Source organism: Atheta coriaria, unplaced genomic scaffold (assembly GCF_025399875.1).
Source record: "Atheta coriaria isolate IRGN ID8LTWV9N9 unplaced genomic scaffold, Caltech_Dcor_3.1 hic_scaffold_7_pilon, whole genome shotgun sequence".
In the NCBI taxonomy this organism is placed as follows: domain Eukaryota; kingdom Metazoa; phylum Arthropoda; class Insecta; order Coleoptera; family Staphylinidae; genus Dalotia; species Dalotia coriaria.
The window spans coordinates 6087054-6104984 of NW_027045449.1; the positions used below are offsets into that span (position 1 = coordinate 6087054).

At 36.5% G+C, this 17931-nt stretch overlaps 5 protein-coding genes across 6 annotated transcripts; 4 read left to right on the forward strand and 1 right to left on the reverse strand.

The window, feature by feature from the left end:
- Positions 1-4576: 4576 nt before the first annotated feature.
- On the forward strand, positions 4577-7190 carry LOC135795470 (uncharacterized). Its single transcript, XM_065307153.1, has 4 exons — positions 4577-4943; positions 5463-6464; positions 6526-6673; positions 6824-7190. Exons 1-4 carry the CDS (start codon positions 4896-4898, stop codon positions 7162-7164), a joined length of 1539 nt encoding a protein of 512 aa, XP_065163225.1. The 5' UTR covers positions 4577-4895; the 3' UTR covers positions 7165-7190.
- An 80-nt stretch (positions 7191-7270) lies between these two features.
- On the forward strand, positions 7271-8410 carry LOC135796202 (uncharacterized). Its single transcript, XM_065308133.1, has 4 exons — positions 7271-7645; positions 7703-7882; positions 7942-8112; positions 8163-8410. The coding sequence occupies exons 1-4, from the start codon at positions 7271-7273 to the stop codon at positions 8334-8336; spliced, it is 900 nt and encodes a 299-aa protein (XP_065164205.1). The 3' UTR covers positions 8337-8410.
- Positions 8411-8455: 45 nt separating this feature from the next.
- Positions 8456-9786, forward strand: Spf45 (splicing factor 45). The gene has a single exon (XM_065306851.1). It carries the CDS (start codon positions 8545-8547, stop codon positions 9757-9759), a length of 1215 nt encoding a protein of 404 aa, XP_065162923.1. The 5' UTR covers positions 8456-8544; the 3' UTR covers positions 9760-9786.
- A 1440-nt stretch (positions 9787-11226) lies between these two features.
- stc (nuclear transcription factor, X-box binding stc) lies at positions 11227-17519 on the reverse strand. 2 transcript variants are annotated; one of them, XM_065306850.1, is made up of 8 exons: positions 17227-17519; positions 16210-17142; positions 15334-16145; positions 14924-15283; positions 14276-14868; positions 13866-14210; positions 12614-12879; positions 11227-11481 (listed from the first exon to the last, which is right to left on the reverse strand). In XM_065306850.1, exons 2-7 carry the CDS (start codon positions 17129-17131, stop codon positions 12645-12647), a joined length of 3267 nt encoding a protein of 1088 aa, XP_065162922.1. In that variant the 5' UTR covers positions 17132-17142; positions 17227-17519; the 3' UTR covers positions 11227-11481; positions 12614-12644. The 2 variants fall into 2 exon arrangements, with proteins under 2 accessions (XP_065162922.1, XP_065162921.1); XM_065306849.1 differs by lacking the exon at positions 11227-11481 and having other exon boundaries at positions 12469-12879.
- On the forward strand, positions 11270-12558 carry Ykt6 (YKT6 v-SNARE). Its single transcript, XM_065306852.1, has 3 exons — positions 11270-11459; positions 11529-11800; positions 11853-12558. The coding sequence occupies exons 1-3, from the start codon at positions 11270-11272 to the stop codon at positions 11988-11990; spliced, it is 600 nt and encodes a 199-aa protein (XP_065162924.1). The 3' UTR covers positions 11991-12558.
- Positions 17520-17931: the final 412 nt, after the last annotated feature.

The following is a 17931-nucleotide window of genomic DNA, read 5'->3' on the forward strand; positions in this document are numbered from 1 at the left end:
ACCCATTTAATTATCATTAAAGATAGAAAGACGAAGATAAACACATTTATATAATGAATTATAATGAATAATGAGACACGTTAGTAGTTTTCTATAACTTTAATTTAATACATTTTGAGGTTGATCATGTCGAGTGTAACAAAAACTTTAAAACCTTTACTCACTTTATCAGCACTAACAACGTTTCTTTATTATGGACCAACGAAGAAACCGAAATGTAAAGTTTATTTGACACTTAAACTGTCAATATGTACACTGTATACATATTCATCTTTAAAAATACTTTCAATCTTTTTTATTTGGCGAACAATTTCAATTAACATGATTATTAATATTAATACATTAGTTACTGCATTTTATGTCATCACGACATTTATCACCACGACTAAAAATAACGCAGTATTTAATAAAATGCTTCATAAGACTTTAAAAATCGACAGGGAACTAAAACTACCTCAGAAATATAATAAAACACTGCGAAAATGGATAAATGTCTTATTTGTGATTATGCTACTGGTACACATTGCTGTGTTGACGGATATAATTTACTTTTATCCAGAGTCAAAGCGTCGTGCGTTGAATTATCGCTGGGAAATGATTGTCCAATGGATAGTTACAGTTATAGTTGAAAATGCTCATGTGGCTATGATGGTAATACTCGTGAAAATGATCCAGATTAGATTTGAATATATCAATCAACAATTACTTGCTATTTCCAATGAGATAAACACCGAAATTCTTTTGTTTAAATTAAGAAAATTGCGTCCGATACACATGCAAGTAACGGAATTAATCGAAATGTTTAATTGTATCTTCGGAGTGAATTTATTCGCGATAAACGCTATGTTTTTCATACAGTTAGTCTTGGGTGGATTTTTGGTTATCGTATCGATCGAACGAGTGCACACTCATAAATTAATTGCTTATTTGATGGTTAAAGGTGGATATTTTTTGGGGTATGCTTGTTACATGTGGGTAATTTGTCATGTTTGCCATCAGACTGAACTTGAGGTAAGATAATAGTATATTAAGCATCAAGTGGCTAAACGAGGGTATTAACAACGTTTGGTGCTTACGTTGATTTTTTTTCTACTTTCACTCTATTTCCACGTTTTGGTTTTTGTATTTGAACTTTTGAATTTTAAATCTTCGAAACAAGTTCCCGACTACTGGGAAATGCATTGACTTGTTTAACTGAACATTTCATAGGGTCGTGTGCTGCACCATAAGCAAACGCGCAGGCTCAAGCTCCGCCCCATAGATAATGCGCGTCGATAGAGTATTGTGAGTAAAGTACTTTACTCACGACGAGCTTAGCCGTTCGTTAATAAAAAATCTCTTTTTGTCTAAAAACCGTAGAAAAACTGGCGCTTTGTAGGTGGAAGTAGAAAAATATATTTATCAAATCTAAATAAAAGTATAAATTTATTTATTTTATATTTTAGTATAATAGAACTGGAGATATTCTACATTCATTAGAAGAATTAATTTATACGGATAACATTAAATTAATAAACAGTGAATTGTTGGTGTTTTCACTTCAAATATTAAACATGAAGCAAGGTTTTTCTGCTGCGGATTTTTTCATTATAAACAATGGACTTTTATTTGATATGACTGGTGGTGTAGTCTCATATCTCATTATTCTGGTTACCAGTTAAATAATGCACGTAATAAATTACCCATTTCATCATCATTAAAGATAGAAACATGAAGATAAACACATTTATATAATGAATTTCGAAACACATTGGTTATTCATTTTGAGGTTGATCATGTCGAGTGTAACAAAAACTTTAAAACCCCTACTAACTTTATCGGCACTAACAACATTTCTTTATTATGGACCAACGAAGAAACAAAAATGTAAAGTTTATTTGACACTTAAACTGTCAATATGTACACTTTATACCTACTCATCTTTAAAAATACTTTCCATCTTTTTTATTTGGCCAACAATTTCAATTAACATGATTACTAATGTTAATATATTAGTTACTGCATTTTATGTTATTACAACATTTATCACAACGACAAAAAATAACGCGGTATTTAATAAAATGCTTCATAAGACTTTAAAAATCGACAGGGAACTAAAACTACCTCAGAAATATAATAAAACACTGCAAAAATGGATAAATGTCATATTTGTGATTATGTTACTGGTACACACTGCTGTATTGACGGATATAATTTACTTTTATCCAGAGTCAAAGCGTCGTGCGTTGAATTATCGCTGGGAAATGATTGTGCAATGGATAGTTACGCTTATAGTTGAAAATGCTCATGTGGCTATGATGGTAATACTCGTGAAAATGATCCACATCAGGTTTGAATATATCAATCAACAATTACTTGCTGTTGCCGATGAGATAAACACAGAAATTCTTTTGTTTAAATTAAGAAAATTGCGACCTATACACATGCAAGTAACGGAATTAATCGAGATGTTTAATTGTATCTTTGGAGTGAATTTATTAGCGATAAACGCTATGTTTTTCACACAATTTGTCCTGGGTGGATTTTTGGTGATCGTATCGATCGAACGAGCGCACGCTCATAAATTAATTGCTTATTTGATAGTTAAAGGTGGATATTTCTTGGGGTATGCTTGTTATATGTGGGTAATTTGTCATGTTTGCCATCAGACTGAACTTGAGGTAAGATAATAGTATATTAAGTATCAAGTGGCTAAACGAGGGCATTAACAACATTTAGCCACGTGGTGCTTACCCTATTTTTTCTACTTTTACTCTAATTCTACGTATTGGTTTTTGTATTTGAACTTTTGAATTTTAAATCTTCGAAATTAGTTTCTGACTACTGGGAAATGCGTTGACTTGTTTAACTGAACATTTCATACGGTCATGTGCTGCACCGTAAGCAAATGCGCAGGTGCAAGCTCCGCCCCGTAGATAATGCTCGTCGATAAAGTACTGTGAGTAAAGTACTTTACTCACGACAGGCTTAGCCGTTCGCTAATAAAAAATCTCTTTTTGTGTAAAAACCGTAGAAAAACTAGCGCTTTACAGATGCCAGTAGAAAAAACACTATAACTTTAAAGACATACGTATCTTCATATTCTTAATTTATTTTTATTTGTGTTGCAGTATAATAAAACTGGTGATGTTGTACATATTCTAGAAGAATCAATGAGTAATGATAACATACAGCGTGTAAATATGGAATTGGTAATGTTTTCACTGCAAATATTAAATTTGAAAGTGAAATTTACAGCTGCTGATTTTTTTGTTATAAATTATCGAGTTGTATTTAAAATTGTTTGTGCATTAGTGACTTATTTGATTATATTGATGCAATTTGAAAAATAAAGAAATTACTTTCTAATATTTATTATTAGCAGCATTATCTATGATTGTCATTTTAAATTTATTATTAACTAGCTTTTGTCCGCGACTTCGTTCCGGTAGTGTTTAATAAAAATGTAATTCGTTTTTACTCTCTTATTCTAGACATTATTTTAAAGAAATTAATTATATAAAGAATTGCTAATAATGCACTTCAGCACGCCATCCTTGGACTTTAACGAACATTTTAAAACTAGAATTGGCCAAATTGGTTTAGGTGTTGTTGAGTTATGCGCAAACCAACTGATTTTGCGACTCAATTTTATATTATAAATATAGATAGAATGTAAGTAGGTAATTCAGTTTTGTTAAAGTTTAAGTTTTGTTTTACTTTTTGCTTACATTCAAAAAATACAAGATTCAAGCTCCACCCCGTGACTAAAGCCTATGATTAAAGTACATTAATCACAGTCTTGGCCGTCCATGTTTAAAGAACCACTTTTTGTGTCTAAAAATGGTTGAAAAATGAAATATTTTTAAGAACATTGAAGTTATTGTTGCAATTCTCTCTGAATCACTTAGCAAACAATGAAAAACTCTAGATATATTCTTCAATTTATATTTCTCATGGAAATTTCCGGTGGTTTACTTATTTATTATGCTATCCAGAGCGGCGACATATCCCGCAAATCATATTGTCTCTTAAATTATGAATGAAAGATATAGATTCAACCGTCATTAAACTTTAGACCATGACTAGTCGATAACCAATGCAGCGATAACCGCAAGTCATTCTGCTGCGTCTTCAGACACCGATAAAATGCAAGATAACAGTGAAGAAAAACAAACTCCAAAGGGCAAATGCAACGCATTAATTAAAAATGCAATAAACAACAGAAACAAAACAACAAAAAATAATTGAGCAACATTGTAATTAATGACTATATTAATGCAATAAATACTCATATTGATTGCATTTTTCGTTATTGTTATTGTAATAAACTCGGGATTTACTTCATTGGTTTCATGATCGATTATCGCAAATGAAACCGAAATTGACGGCCAAATGTGAACCGGAACGTGCTCGCACGCTCGTGTTGCATACCTGCCATATTTGATGATTGCCGACGTAATTAATGCGTCGACTTATGCGCTACTTATTCGCGGCGTCGCCTCGTTTATCGCATTTATTAATCGGCGCACGTCCCCACCGAGCGAAACCAGCACCAGGCAAGACTTTTGCTTGGTTCATATAATCGCACGCAATTGTTTGCTACGGTTTAGTTGGCGACGCATCGTAATCGCTTTGTCTTTGATGTTTGTCGACGCATCGGGAATGCCCTCCCGATCGTGAGAGTATTGCGTGTGTGCGGGCGTGCACTGTGCACTGATTTCGATTTCATTTCAAAGTTGATTCTTGCGACAGACGCAGACGAGCAGGCGCAATATTACAATATTATTGTAACGCAGTGTTAGTGGGTTGGTCATTGCGATGTGAAGTGTTTTTTGTGTAAAATTTAAATTTAGCGAAATTGAATTTAATATTTGTGGTTTAATTTAATATAGTTTTATTTTATCTCTGTGAAGATGGATGTTATGATAAAGTTACCTTCGTATACCTACGCTACCATAAAAGTGAGTAATTTTTTAATGTTTTATTTTAAACTAGTCTTGCCCGCGATTTCGTCCCGGTAGTGTTTAATAAAAATGTAATTCGTTTTTACTCTCTTTTTCTAGACATAGTATATGTCAATTCTATCAATAAGATTTGCAATTTTATTTTAAACAAATTAATTATATAAGGAATTGCTAATAATACACTTCAGCGCGCCATCTCGGATTCAACTATTTAACTATAACTATGATTGAATCTTAATGTCAACTTTTATCCAATAGAAAAGGCTGTCTTTAGGATTTTCCCGGCAATTATTCAAATTTTTCTTGCCGTAAAAACCATCATTGGACTTTAACAAACATTTTAAAAAAGAATTGGCCAAATAGGTCCAGGCGTTGTTGAGTTATGCGCACACCAACAGATTTTGCGATTTATTTTTATATTATAGATATACGGTTGATGTCGCGGGCAAAAGCTAGTTTAAAATACAGCATACTCACTGAAATATGATACTAATTTATTTGTTATTTTATTTTTAGCACCAACTCTCAAAATTACCCATATTAAAATCCCAAATTAAACTTTTAATAGCCACATCAATCATAACCTCAATTTTAGTAATCCCAACTTTTGTATTTTTATTCTCCCTTGTTTTACTCTACAGAAAATGTATAGACTTACTTCTACACTTTCATATTGAACACCGGTATCGTGGTCTACTGCGTGGTGTAGATACAATCTGTTGTAATCAACCCTCTTGCACCCCTTCTTTTTTCTTTCTGATAGACTACAACAAATCACACGAAGATCTTCGACAAGATTTCATAAATTTACTACGACAATGTCGCTACGCACGACATGAAAAACTCTTCTACAGTTGGTCATCATTCTTTGGTTATCACTACTACTATAAAAACAACTTAAAAGTTGAAGATTACATCACAATTGCTGATATGCCAGAAAACACTTCAACAATTAATATAATAAAAAACAAAGAAGATTTTGCTAATGTTATTGTCCAATACGACACTGCAAAAATGCCCGATGACAACAACGCGTTATTTCATATAATTATCTATCCACAACAAGTAAAACTACCCCAAGTTGAGGGTTGTAAACTGGTATGTTTTAAAATGCATCACGCTTTGGCTGATGGCAAAGCTATACTAGGTTGGATGATGGCGGATCTGGCCGATAAAGAACCAAATCATCAAACCAATGGATTACAAAATGGAGGATTTGCCAAACCTACAAATGGCGTACAAAAACAAATCGGAAAGTGCGTAATGGACGACATTATTAAATCATGCAAGAAAACCTTGTTTGATGATAAAATCAAAGTGCTACCAAGTGATTATCATGATGATAATATCTTACTGGGTAGAAATCTGCGTGATGAGAAATTTATTTGTTGGTTTAGTGACTTTTCATCGGAATATATCGATAAAATCAAAACTATACGCAAATCAAGGGAAGGTGTTTCGTTTTTGGATGTTATCAACACTTGCATTTCTTCAAGTTTACAGAAATATTATGAAAAAGTAAGTATATAACTTTTTTATTTTTATTTTACTAATATTTTATTTTTTTTTATTCCAACAGCACTCAAATATAATTCCAGAGGAAATTTCCGGTGGAGTTGTTCTATCGCCAGCTAATTATAGTTTTCGATATGGAAACCCAGCGGATTTTACATTTTCCAATGAATTTTCCGTTGGTGGATTTCGTTTTCCTATTGTCATCAACAAAACTTAAATAAACGCGAAGAAATCCTTGAAAAGTTGAAGTTTTGCCAAAGGGAATATCAAGCTGTCAAAGAAAGCATCGATGTTAAGGTTTGTTAAATTTTTAACCTAACATTACATCAACTTTATTTAAATATTATTAATATTATTTTTAGTATTTTTATTGGTTGAGCGATGTATTTTCCCTCCTGCCATATCAACTACCAACGTTTTTGCAAGTCAACTTAAAATCACAATTGGTGTGAGCAGTCTTCCGGGATCCGATAAACAAATGACGCTTTTTGGTGGACATCTAATGAAAGATGTAATTTTAATGGCGCCAAATTCACCAGGCACGGCTTTACACTTCGTTAATTGTTCATATGGCAATAGATTTAAGATTTCATTAACTATAGATAAAAGTGTTGTTGAAAACTTCGCCAATGCACAAAGCATTGTTGACGGAATAATTGATAACATTGATTTGTTATATGACATTGTCACAAGTGCAAACTAATAAACTTTTTTACATTTGGCAGTTGATATTTCGGTGATACTTGTCTCTCGTCTCATTTCGGTCTTGTTTTTCGTGTTTATTGTCTCCAACATCTCAAAATTTCAAAATGGCCTCCTCAGCTAAAGCTAAAGTACGCTGTGCGCACTCTCAGACTTTCAGCTTCAGCTTTACGAGTTCTCGTCACACACAATCAGGGTCCAATACTCCATCAGCGACATCTCATCAACATGAAGTGTACCTGCAGCAATCACATTCGCAAGGCTCTCAACATGGCACAGCTACGCATGAAGATGATATGTTGCCATTTTTTCCGCGTTTTGAATCGCAGTGGTTGTGTGATGAAAAGTTACTGGTTGCATGGTTTGAGCCGCATTTTGCTCAGGCTAAGTATAATTTAGACCCGGGGAATAATGGTGGTAGTAATGCGTGTACATTAATCGCTGTTTTGTTGAGCTCTTATTGTTCGAGTGAGAAAGTTTTGGTAAGTTATGTAGGCAACACTTTTTACCTATTTTTATTATGTTTATTAATGTTTTAGACAACCTGTACGCACAATCAAATAAGTTATTGTATCATCAAAGCTCTGGGCATTGCTATGCTGAACGGCAATGAAATTTACAACCGTCTAAAACGTGAAGGGCAACTACCAAACGTTAATTTGTCTATTCCTGAAGCGATTAGTTGCGCGGGGAAGTTTGCGTCGCGTATTAAAGAATGGGTTAGTTTTTATTGATTTAACAACGAGAATTTCAAATTATCATTTTTTAATTGTTGTAGAAAAGTGTCCTTTACATGCAGTCACTCTCCGATTCTTTATTTACCAACACCCAGGGCCATTTAGATGAATGGAACGCTAGTGCGCATGCACAAAGGCACAATTATCTTTATATCATTTTAATTTCGGACGCACGTAGTGTTTTATTTATTAACAATCGTAAAGATAATTCAGTAAGTAAAGAATACATTGTTGTTTATACCTTTTAATGGCGATTTTATAGATAACTCTTGTCGATTCTCATCAACATTCAGCTTATAAAGGTGCTGCTATTGCTGTCGTTAATAAAGCAAACTTCAGATGTCTTTGCAACTGGTTCGTCCATATTCTACAAAAGTACAATCAATCAAATCCGGGACTGTACGAATTGTCATTTTTATATTATCGAAGAAAGTAGAATTTTTATCAATTTTATCAATTTTATGCTATATAACTATTTCAATGAAAAAAATAAATGCAATATTTTATCGATTTTATCTTGTATTTGACTGTATGCAACTTTATATACATCTCGTCTTTATATACAACTCAACTCAAAACAAAATTGATATAACCTTTCAAAATATTGAGTTTGTGTAACCTAAACCACAGTATCCGAATTAAAAATGTCTCTTTATGATGATTTGGATGTAAAATCACGTACAGCCACCGAGAATGTCTCGGGTTGGTCATCTGGGATTAAACTACTACAATCACAACTCCAGTTGAAGAAAGCAGCAGTCACTCAACAAAAACGCGACGTTCAACGAAAAGTAAGCCTTCCTCCTGTTATCGACCTCAAAAGCAAACAACGCGATGATGAAGACTACATATTACCACCGTACATTCCCAAGAAACCAGAGGTATTACTCTCAAACACCTCAAATTATGGCAATGATATGGACTGGAATGTTATTGATGAGTATGATCCTCTTTGGCCCAATGAATATGAAAAGATAGTGAAAGAAATGCGTGAACATCGCGAGCGTGAACGAGATCGCGAAGATGAAAAGAAACGCGAAAAGGAACGTGATAGAAGAAAGAAAAGCAGATTCAATGATGTTGTACCTGAAGATGAAGTGCAATCAACACCACAAGCTACACTGCCACAGTTATCATCTGGATTTGCAGGCAGATGGGCTGAGGAAGATGAAGAAGAAGAACATCAGCCACAACCAAAGTCATCCAGATCAACTGGTGCAGCAATTGCTCCACCACCAAGTCTTCAAGAAACAGTTGAAGTTATTCCTGCTATTTTAAAACCACAATTGCGTCCGATTGAAACTGCTGGTGCTGGAGGAGCAGGTGGTTCAATAGCAGCCAAAATAATGGCTAAATATGGTTTTAAAGAGGGTCAAGGCCTTGGAAAGCAAGAACAAGGCATGTCTTCAGCTCTACAAGTAGAAAAAACATCGAAACGTGGTGGGCGGATTATTCACGAGAAAGAAATTATGCCGCCGCCTTTCGGTGCGGCTCCTCCAGGTGGGTCTAAACCTGGGGTTAAAGAAGAAGAAGAACCAACTATTACTGAGATAATGAAAAATCCAAGTAAAGTGGTTCTGTTGCGGAATATGGTCGGTCCTGGTGAGGTTGATGACGAATTGGAACCAGAAGTCAAGGAAGAATGTCATACGAAGTACGGTGAAGTTATTAGCGTGGTGATTCATGAGATTCAAGACCAGCCGCCCGAGGAAACTGTAAGAATTTTTGTCGAATTCAAACGAATCGAAAGCGCGATCAAGGCAGTCGTCGATTTAAATGGGAGATTTTTTGGTGGGCGAATGGTCAAAGCGACTTTTTATGATACTGAGAAGTTTGATAACTTTCTATTGCTTGAATAATTTGAATAAATTTAATTTAACTTGCAAGTCTTACTGGATTTATTGTTGCAGTACTTAATTAGTATAAAGTACGCAAATATAAAGTAAGTGTGTAGTGTTGCTAGGAAACTATTCACAACACCCATTCAACATATATTCACTGTTATCATTATTACTCGCGTTCCCCTGATAATAAATCAAAGCTCCTAAAATCAACGGTGTATACACTTCTCACGAGATAAAGTACGAGTAATAAAGCATGGACACCAATACTACAGAATCTCAACGATATCAACGATATTATCCCTTTGCGCGTGCGCGTTCGAGAAATTTTTTAAACGGTCGTAATGATCCACACTACACATATCTACTGTACCTCAGTCGTACACTGGGTTCCAACGGTCGCTTGCTACCGATCAGGTTAGCTTCGGTGTCGAGCACATGGTAAGAGACCTCAATAGTTTGCATTGCAGGTCATTTAGATTCCCCTTGCTGGTTTTATCGCAATTTCCACCAGGATGCAAAACGCTGGATTCTCATCTGCTCCATTCTGCGCATTGAGTAAGGGCATCTTGAAATAGTACAAGAAAGATTAAAAACTTGTACTATTTCAAGATGTCCTCGCCTCGATCCGAATATCAACGCTGGGTCGGCATCATTATCAACTATATTCATCGACGATGTCCTCGAGGCGAACCATGTATAACTAAAACAAACTTTGTAATTCTATCACGTAAAAACTTCAATAAACATATATTGTATATTCAGATCATAAAGCAGATGCTTTAACCTAACACTGCGCCTTGTAGCATTTGAGCAGCAACTGTGGGACCGGTTTGGGCCTACATCTTGTATTTTGTTTTGAATTGACAAAAATAGCGCAAACGCTAAACTAGTGTGGAGTTCAGTATTGTCTGGGCATATCACAAAGCACTCCACACTAGGATTCATAGTTTAAGAATTATTGAACCACGTGTTTAGACTGACTTTAGATTTGACTTAGCGGCGGTCACGTAGCGACATCTACCGTCAGCTAATGTGACATGGTCGTCGAAGTTCGAACGGGAGAGTTGAGAGTGAAGCCACGTTCACAAACATCAAAAAGGGAAAGCTTCCTCTTGATCAGCAACCCTCGAGGAGTCAACATATTTTATATATTCATTGTTATCCTTATTTAATTCGTTCGCGCCATTAAATAAATCCAACTGAAACATGTTTATGTAGTGTTGCATCACCCTGTACCTTTCACTCACAAGTTCAAATGTCATTTTGCTTTATGACATTTGACAACCAAACACGTCAAGGTTATATGTGCTACACATCTGTGACGATCTGCTCTGCGCTACATCTAACTGAATTTCGATAATGACTCAGAAATTATACGTTATAATCGATTTTGTCGCTGTGATATAGTGAAATTCCGCACGGTCACCCCACCATTTAAAACAATAGTGCATAAAGTGTTGGATTGCTCTGCAGAAAATTCCAAAGTGTTCACGTATTTTTATTCCTCTTCATACATTCATTCAATATGGTGAAGATCTACGCATTGAGCATCCTGTTCAAAGGTGCCACGGACGCGAAATTCCTCAAGAACGCGCACGAGTTACAAAGCTTCGGCTATTTTCAGCGCGGCTCCGTTCAAGAATTTATGGGGTTTGTTTCGAAAACGGTCGTTGAGAGAACTCCGTTGTCGACGCGTCAGTCAGTCAAAGAAGGAGGTTTGTACAATTCCAAAGTATTCTGCAACAAATTTGAATAAATGTTAATTAAAACCCGTCTAATTTTAGAATACATGTGTCATGTGTATGTGAGAGGAGATAGTTTAGGTGGTGTTGTTATCTGTGATCATGAATATCCACAGAGAGTGGCACACACACTAATTACAAAGATTCTGGATGAATTTGTGCATGCATATCCATCTGGAGGCTGGCCTAGTTTAACAGAAAGGGAAGTCGAGTTTAATCAGTTGAATGTGTATTTAAATAAATATCAAAATCCCCGGGAAGCGGACGCCATGACGAAAATGCAGGAGGATTTAGATGAGACAAAAATTATTTTGGTGAGTTAAACAAAACTTTGCAATTTAAAAAAAATAATATTTGATATTTTAGCATAACACAATTGAAGCAGTGCTCCAACGTGGTGAGAAACTCGACGATCTGGTGGTAAAGTCTGAAGGTCTGAGCATACAGTCCAAGGCCTTCTACAAAACGGCTCGGAAAACAAACAGCTGCTGCACGTTCGGTTAGCTGAGCACTTGTTATCCACGTGCGCAGTTCGCCACATTCCAAGTGCATTATTTATAATTTATCAACAAATTTCGGTGTACAACAAAACGCAAAACACAACCACATATTGTGATATGTCTCCAAAGCGCATTTTCTAACAACAATAACAAAATTGATGAGAGCTTCAACTTCAGCGAGATGAAAAACAATGACAAACCCCCCTGGATGTGTTTATGGTATATAATTGTTCAATAGTCGCTTCTGTTACGAGTATAAATGGACAATAAGTGTTGTATGATTGATTGTAATACGTATAAACCGATATTGAATGTTATCTTTCCTATATAGGTGTTTGTAAAAATGTCTATCAACGAGATTTATATATATTTAGCCAAAAATACGAACTAAAGATGATGATTTTAAGGGTATTGATGGAGAAAAAGTATTTAATTCGTATTTTATCGAGAACGACGACGGCATAAAAGACTACTGCTGATAATATATTGAATGTGTCTATTGAAGAGAAATATAAGTGTAAAGTTTATAAATGTAATAATTTAAATTCAAATTAAAATGAAATCAAAAACAAGTTAGTGTGTAATGCTAAAAAAACAATAATTTACCAAATAATAGAAAATACTTACTTTTTGCGGGATCAAGAAGGAGGAATGGATGTTAAACGGGAGGATTATCAAAATAATCGATAAATTCTCCTGGTGGAGTTGCAGGACGAGGTCTATCAGTGCGACCTGATTGTAAACGCAAGGACACCGACTCGGAAGAAGTGCCCGCACTGGGGGCGTTTAGATTTCTCATTGGGGGCTTCAACACTGGCCCGGGAACTTTTCTCTGGCCGTTTTCACGTTGTATAAGTTCGATTAAACTACAACTGGGTAACCATGATTTTTCTCTATAAAAATAATATATTTTTTTTTATTTAGATTATTATAGATTAAGAGCCCGTGACGGCCAGACTTTCGTCATTTTAGGAAAGATGAAATTTTGTCCATGTGTTTCTCCAACACAGGTAAGAACGATCCCCAATTATGAAACCTGGATCGTGGTTCCTTTGGCAGTTAACAGCCAACAAGGATGTACACATGATGACCTATGTTTCGTTATTTTAGCAAACTCCATTTTTGCATATTTTGTTCGTAACATTATTATAACATGCGCTGCTCATTGCCAGACACCTGGTATGGTTCCAACCCTAGCCAGACACCCCTAACTACAATATTTTTAAATTGTACTTACGTCATATTAGGAAAGCTAATTTTTTTATAGATGTATAAATATAATTCAGAGAGCTATTAAACTGTATTTTCTTAGTCGCCAGACAGTTTGGTGGGTTCTATCATCCTGCCAGACGCATTGAAAGTGTATAATAGTTGCAAAAGTTAAATTGTTTAAAAATTAAAATTTAACAAACTATTATACATTTTCAATGCGTCTGGCAGGATGATAGAACCGACCAAACTGTCTGGCGCGATAGAAAACACAGTTTCATAGCTCTCTGCATAATGTGTATCAAATTCAGCTTTCCTAATATAACGAAAGTAAAAAAAGTTAAAAAATATTATAGTTTAGGGGTGTCTGGCTAGGGTTGGAACCATACCAGGTGTCTGGCAATGAGCAGCGCATGTTATAATAATGTTACGAACAAAATATGCAAAAATGGAGTTTGCTAAAATAACGAAACATAGGTCATCATGTGTACATCTTTGTTGGCTGTTAACTGCCAAAGGAACCACGATCCAGGTTTCATAATTGGGGATCGTTCTTACATGTGTTAGAGAAACACATGGACAAATTTTCATCTTTCCTAAAATGACTAAAGTCTGGCCGTCACTGGCTCTTGCTCTATTAGTTTATATTATGATGAAACAATTAACTTACTTTGAAGCAGTAGCGACGACATTCCGATTTGGTTCGGCATCATATGCAGCACTCTCAACACCAAAGTGTTCGCAAAGTTCATGAACAAAATGGCGCTTTTCGCGATTCATGCACTCGAAAGAATGCGACCTGCTCTTCTGCTTACTCTGCTTTGCAAGCTGAACTAGCTCAGTGAGTTTATCATGCACGCTTTGGCAAAACCTTGCGTCTTTCTTAGCCCATTGCTTTAAATAATCCGTGTACCTTGGTGTTAACTTCGCACTCAAATCAGGATTCCTCAACTGTAGACCAATCGCCATGCGACGATTACGCTCAACCAATCGGCATTCATCAGTACACTCCAAACTAAATTTAAAGATACAAAAAGTTAAAAAAACATGTTAATAATAATTATGTGATAAAATCCTTACATCTTATGTGCACCACCCTTCATCTGCACTTTGACCACATCTCCAATATCCACCACCTGACCGCGATTTAAGTCTGCCATCTTGGCTGCAACCTGCGCCATCGCGAGGCGTTGATACTCAGCCGCCATATTCATACAAATATTAGTCCCGGTCCTCAGACCACAGGGACACGTCGTAACAACCTGTTGCTTGCATGGTTTCGTTGGGCACGGGCCATCGTGACACGGCCGATTACACAAATGCTCACAGTTTACTTTCGGTACAGTGCAGGGTTGTGTGCACGGTGTTGGGCATGCGCCTTTATGACAACCCTGCACACATCTGTGTTGCCCACACGGCATTTCCGCATTGCACGGCATGCCACAACTGAAATCTTCCTGATGACACGGAATTGTACCACGTGATTCATGTCCGCCATGACACAATTTAGTAGTAAACAATGTACACGGAGGACAGTTACCCGTGTGGCACATATGATGCGGTTCATGACCACAGGGTCGAACACGTGAACAGGGTCTAGTGCACGCAGGCGCACGTGTACCACAGGGTACAGGCGGGTAGATCACGGTCGCCCCACACTCACAATACAATTCCTAATAGAAAGAAACTTGAATAAACTCAAAATTTCTACATTTATGTTGAAATTACCTCAAAACTGGTGTGCCAACAAGGATCACACCTTCCCGAATGACAGTTCGATTCACACTTGTGTAATCCACAACTTAAATTGCGATTACAACTCAATGGACACCGATGTTCAATTTCAATGCAGCAAAATTGATTGCATTTATGCTTGGAGCACATACGCATCTTCGTGCATTTCTTCTGACATCTCGCGTCATCCGCCTTGGTAGTTAAATCCCTGCATGCGATTTCTTTATACATGTGACCACAACGACATCTGACCATGGTTGTCGCCGGACATTGAGGGCACTCGCCATTGTGGCACGTTGCTTCGCATCGGTGAGGTTTATTCGGTTGGCCGCAATTTAAAACTTTTGCGCATACCTAAAATATACAATGTATTAAACAATCAATCACTAAATGCAAAAACTTACTTTATCACAGCATGGAATAGGATCAAGGCACGACTTCCTCTCCAGACTCAAACTCTTCTTCCCGCATGGGCAACTCCTTATCCTGTCAGGATCCGTAGGACACAATGAACAGTCCCCAGAATGACATGGCTTGACACATTTATGATTTCCACAAGCCAATAGTTTCTGGCAAACATCACCGCATTCATAATGTGCGACATCTTTCGTCTCCAACACACAATCAACTTTTTTACCCTGTTTGCCACAGTAACACTCCAATTTGACTTTCTCCGTGCATTTTCGGCAGTCATCCCAGTGACATTTCTTACCACAAACGTGAATATCACAGTTTAACAACTTGTTGCACACGGCGTCGCAAGTCAGCGGAAGATTTGAATTACACTTGACTGTAGCTTTGGTTGCGCCACAACCGCAAGCTTTTTGTACAAGCACTGTGCAATCCGGACACGGGCCTGGATGACAGAGTAAAGTACAAGTGTGCTCACAATTACGGCCGCTGCGGCGACAAACCTCGCCGCAACTGTGCGCTAGAAGACCGGGTTCGAATTTGGGATCAGCGTATTTGTCACAATAACAGCGATAATCGGTTGGGACCGCGTTGAGGACATTCTGGCATGCTGGACAACGCCAGCCATTTTCTAACTTTGATGATTTCGCCCATTTTTGTACGCAGGACAAATGCAAAATGTGGAAACACTGCTTACACGACCAGACACGATCTGTGTGGCGTACTTTCTCGCAGCAAACAAGACATTCAATCATGCGATGTGTAAGCATGTGTTCCAAACGTTCCCGTTGCGATGCTGCATCAACTATAATAAAAAAACAAATGCATTAATGTAATATTTAATACACAAAGTTGAAAAAAACGCTTACGTTTCTTTTTATATGAAGTTTCTTTCTCAAGTTTCTCGTTAGATGGCGCAGTGTTATAAAAATTCTGCGACGTTTGCGCTGATTGTTTTGGCTCATCTTTCTTTTCCGCCATATTGTCAGTTGATTTCTCATCATTCTTCTTTTCTCTTTCATCAATTTTTGTATTACTAGGACGTTCACGCCAATTTTTATGTGACGACCTATCATTGTAGCTTTTATTCGGTCGCCAGTTATCTTTATAAGTATTATCACGCGTATTATCACGATCGCGATAATTTTTGCGGTCTCGATAGTCTCGTTCTGGGGCGTTATCGCGCGAATTTTTATAGTTTTCTACATACCCATTTCTATTCCTAAATTTACTGTTACCATTTCCGTTACTAGTGTTGCTATTATAATTATTGTAGTTGCTGCTATTACTAGGTGCATCCTGATTTTGATTCTGATTATAATTATACCTGCTTTGTCCTTGACTTTGACCTTGCATGGGTTTCCTTCTGTCCCTGTTGTGGCCAGTTGCTTGTTTTCTCTCCATTTGTGCATCAACAACAGCATCTTCAGTTAGTTTTGGTTTTCTCTCCTTAAAGTTATCTCTAGGTTTATAATTAGGTCTCTGCTGTTGTTGTTGAGGCTTGTTCCTTCTTACAGCCCCAGTATGCTCCATAGATTGAGTTGGAGGCTCAATCTGTGTGTTGTAGAACACTGTGGGTTGAAATTCCTGGGCAGTGGGTTGTAAACTGGAATGGCTGATGTCAATCATTGGTTGTGTGTACTTTTTATGCCTTGATTGTGGCTGTGAGTGTTGTAACCTGGACTCAACCTCTTGAAGGGTGAGAAACTCAGGTTGGGCAAAGGGGGCGGGTGGAAACGGCGGCACATGCTGACGTCCGTCATTACCAAAGGGAGCATTATGGTTAGACATTAAAGAAACAACTAAGAAGAAAGAAAATTGTATTAATTATTTAAGATATAATATTGCATAATATTTATTATAACTAAATCATATTAGATATATACCTTGATTGTATTCCGTGCGCGTTGCAGCTATTTTAAAAGTTTTTGCACGAATTTCGATGGGAAAATTAATTATTACAGCTGTTTTCACTTTGTAGTCGTGCTTACGATGCACAATGTGGCACAAATAACGGGGTAAGATTGGGAATGAAGAGAGAGGTTATCCGCTCGCGGTTTTATCCACTTGTTCGCTCGCGAAGTCTGTCGGGGAATTTATTAATAAAAATCGCCGCCGAGTAATTTGTTTCACATCACGGCGCATCATCGCGCAATATTAGCGAATTGCAGGTTAAAATTAGTTCACCAACCTGCGCACGGCGGCTCTGTCATCGGGACATTTCATGAAGGTCAAACTACCGAATGGTTAGGCTAAGTTAACACAATTAAATCTTTCGCATTGAATTTAAAAATATCAATAGGATTAATATTATTTTAATATAATTACAAAAAACAAGGAATATTAAACTTGAATAAAGTACAATAATAATTATTGAATTTGTAAAGTACAATTTTTAGTGACTAGCAATGAAACATAAAAGGTAACCAACGTATGCAACCAAACAATCAGTGTCAAAAGAGGGAAGAATTGACGTTTCGGGTTAAATAATTTGACAGCTTACTTTTGCCCTTCATACACACGCAGCAAGTAGCAGAAAATGTTGGTTTTTGTATGTAACAATCAAATTGTTTTGTTTAAGAGGGTAATTC

What these genes read in the sequence shown, in the direction of transcription:
- LOC135795470 (XM_065307153.1), top strand. Translation starts at nt 4,896, where the DNA reads ATGGATGTTATGATAAAGTTACCTTCGTATACCTACGCTACCATAAAA. An exon ending in TACAGAAATATTATGAAAAA is followed by an intron (nt 6,465 to 6,525) that starts GTAAGTATATAA and finishes TTATTCCAACAG; the next exon opens with CACTCAAATATAATTCCAGA. An exon ending in TCCTATTGTCATCAACAAAA is followed by an intron (nt 6,674 to 6,823) that starts CTTAAATAAACG and finishes TATTATTTTTAG; the next exon opens with TATTTTTATTGGTTGAGCGA.
- LOC135796202 (XM_065308133.1), top strand. Translation starts at nt 7,271, where the DNA reads ATGGCCTCCTCAGCTAAAGCTAAAGTACGCTGTGCGCACTCTCAGACT. An exon ending in GTTCGAGTGAGAAAGTTTTG is followed by an intron (nt 7,646 to 7,702) that starts GTAAGTTATGTA and finishes TTAATGTTTTAG; the next exon opens with ACAACCTGTACGCACAATCA. An exon ending in CGTCGCGTATTAAAGAATGG is followed by an intron (nt 7,883 to 7,941) that starts GTTAGTTTTTAT and finishes TAATTGTTGTAG; the next exon opens with AAAAGTGTCCTTTACATGCA.
- Spf45 (XM_065306851.1), top strand. Translation starts at nt 8,545, where the DNA reads ATGTCTCTTTATGATGATTTGGATGTAAAATCACGTACAGCCACCGAG.
- Ykt6 (XM_065306852.1), top strand. Translation starts at nt 11,270, where the DNA reads ATGGTGAAGATCTACGCATTGAGCATCCTGTTCAAAGGTGCCACGGAC. An exon ending in TCAGTCAGTCAAAGAAGGAG is followed by an intron (nt 11,460 to 11,528) that starts GTTTGTACAATT and finishes GTCTAATTTTAG; the next exon opens with AATACATGTGTCATGTGTAT. An exon ending in ATGAGACAAAAATTATTTTG is followed by an intron (nt 11,801 to 11,852) that starts GTGAGTTAAACA and finishes TTGATATTTTAG; the next exon opens with CATAACACAATTGAAGCAGT.
- stc (XM_065306850.1), bottom strand. Translation starts at nt 17,131, where the DNA reads ATGTCTAACCATAATGCTCCCTTTGGTAATGACGGACGTCAGCATGTG. An exon ending in GTTGGCACACCAGTTTTGAG is followed by an intron (nt 14,869 to 14,923) that starts GTAATTTCAACA and finishes TCTTTCTATTAG; the next exon opens with GAATTGTATTGTGAGTGTGG. An exon ending in AAGGGTGGTGCACATAAGAT is followed by an intron (nt 14,211 to 14,275) that starts GTAAGGATTTTA and finishes CTTTAAATTTAG; the next exon opens with TTTGGAGTGTACTGATGAAT.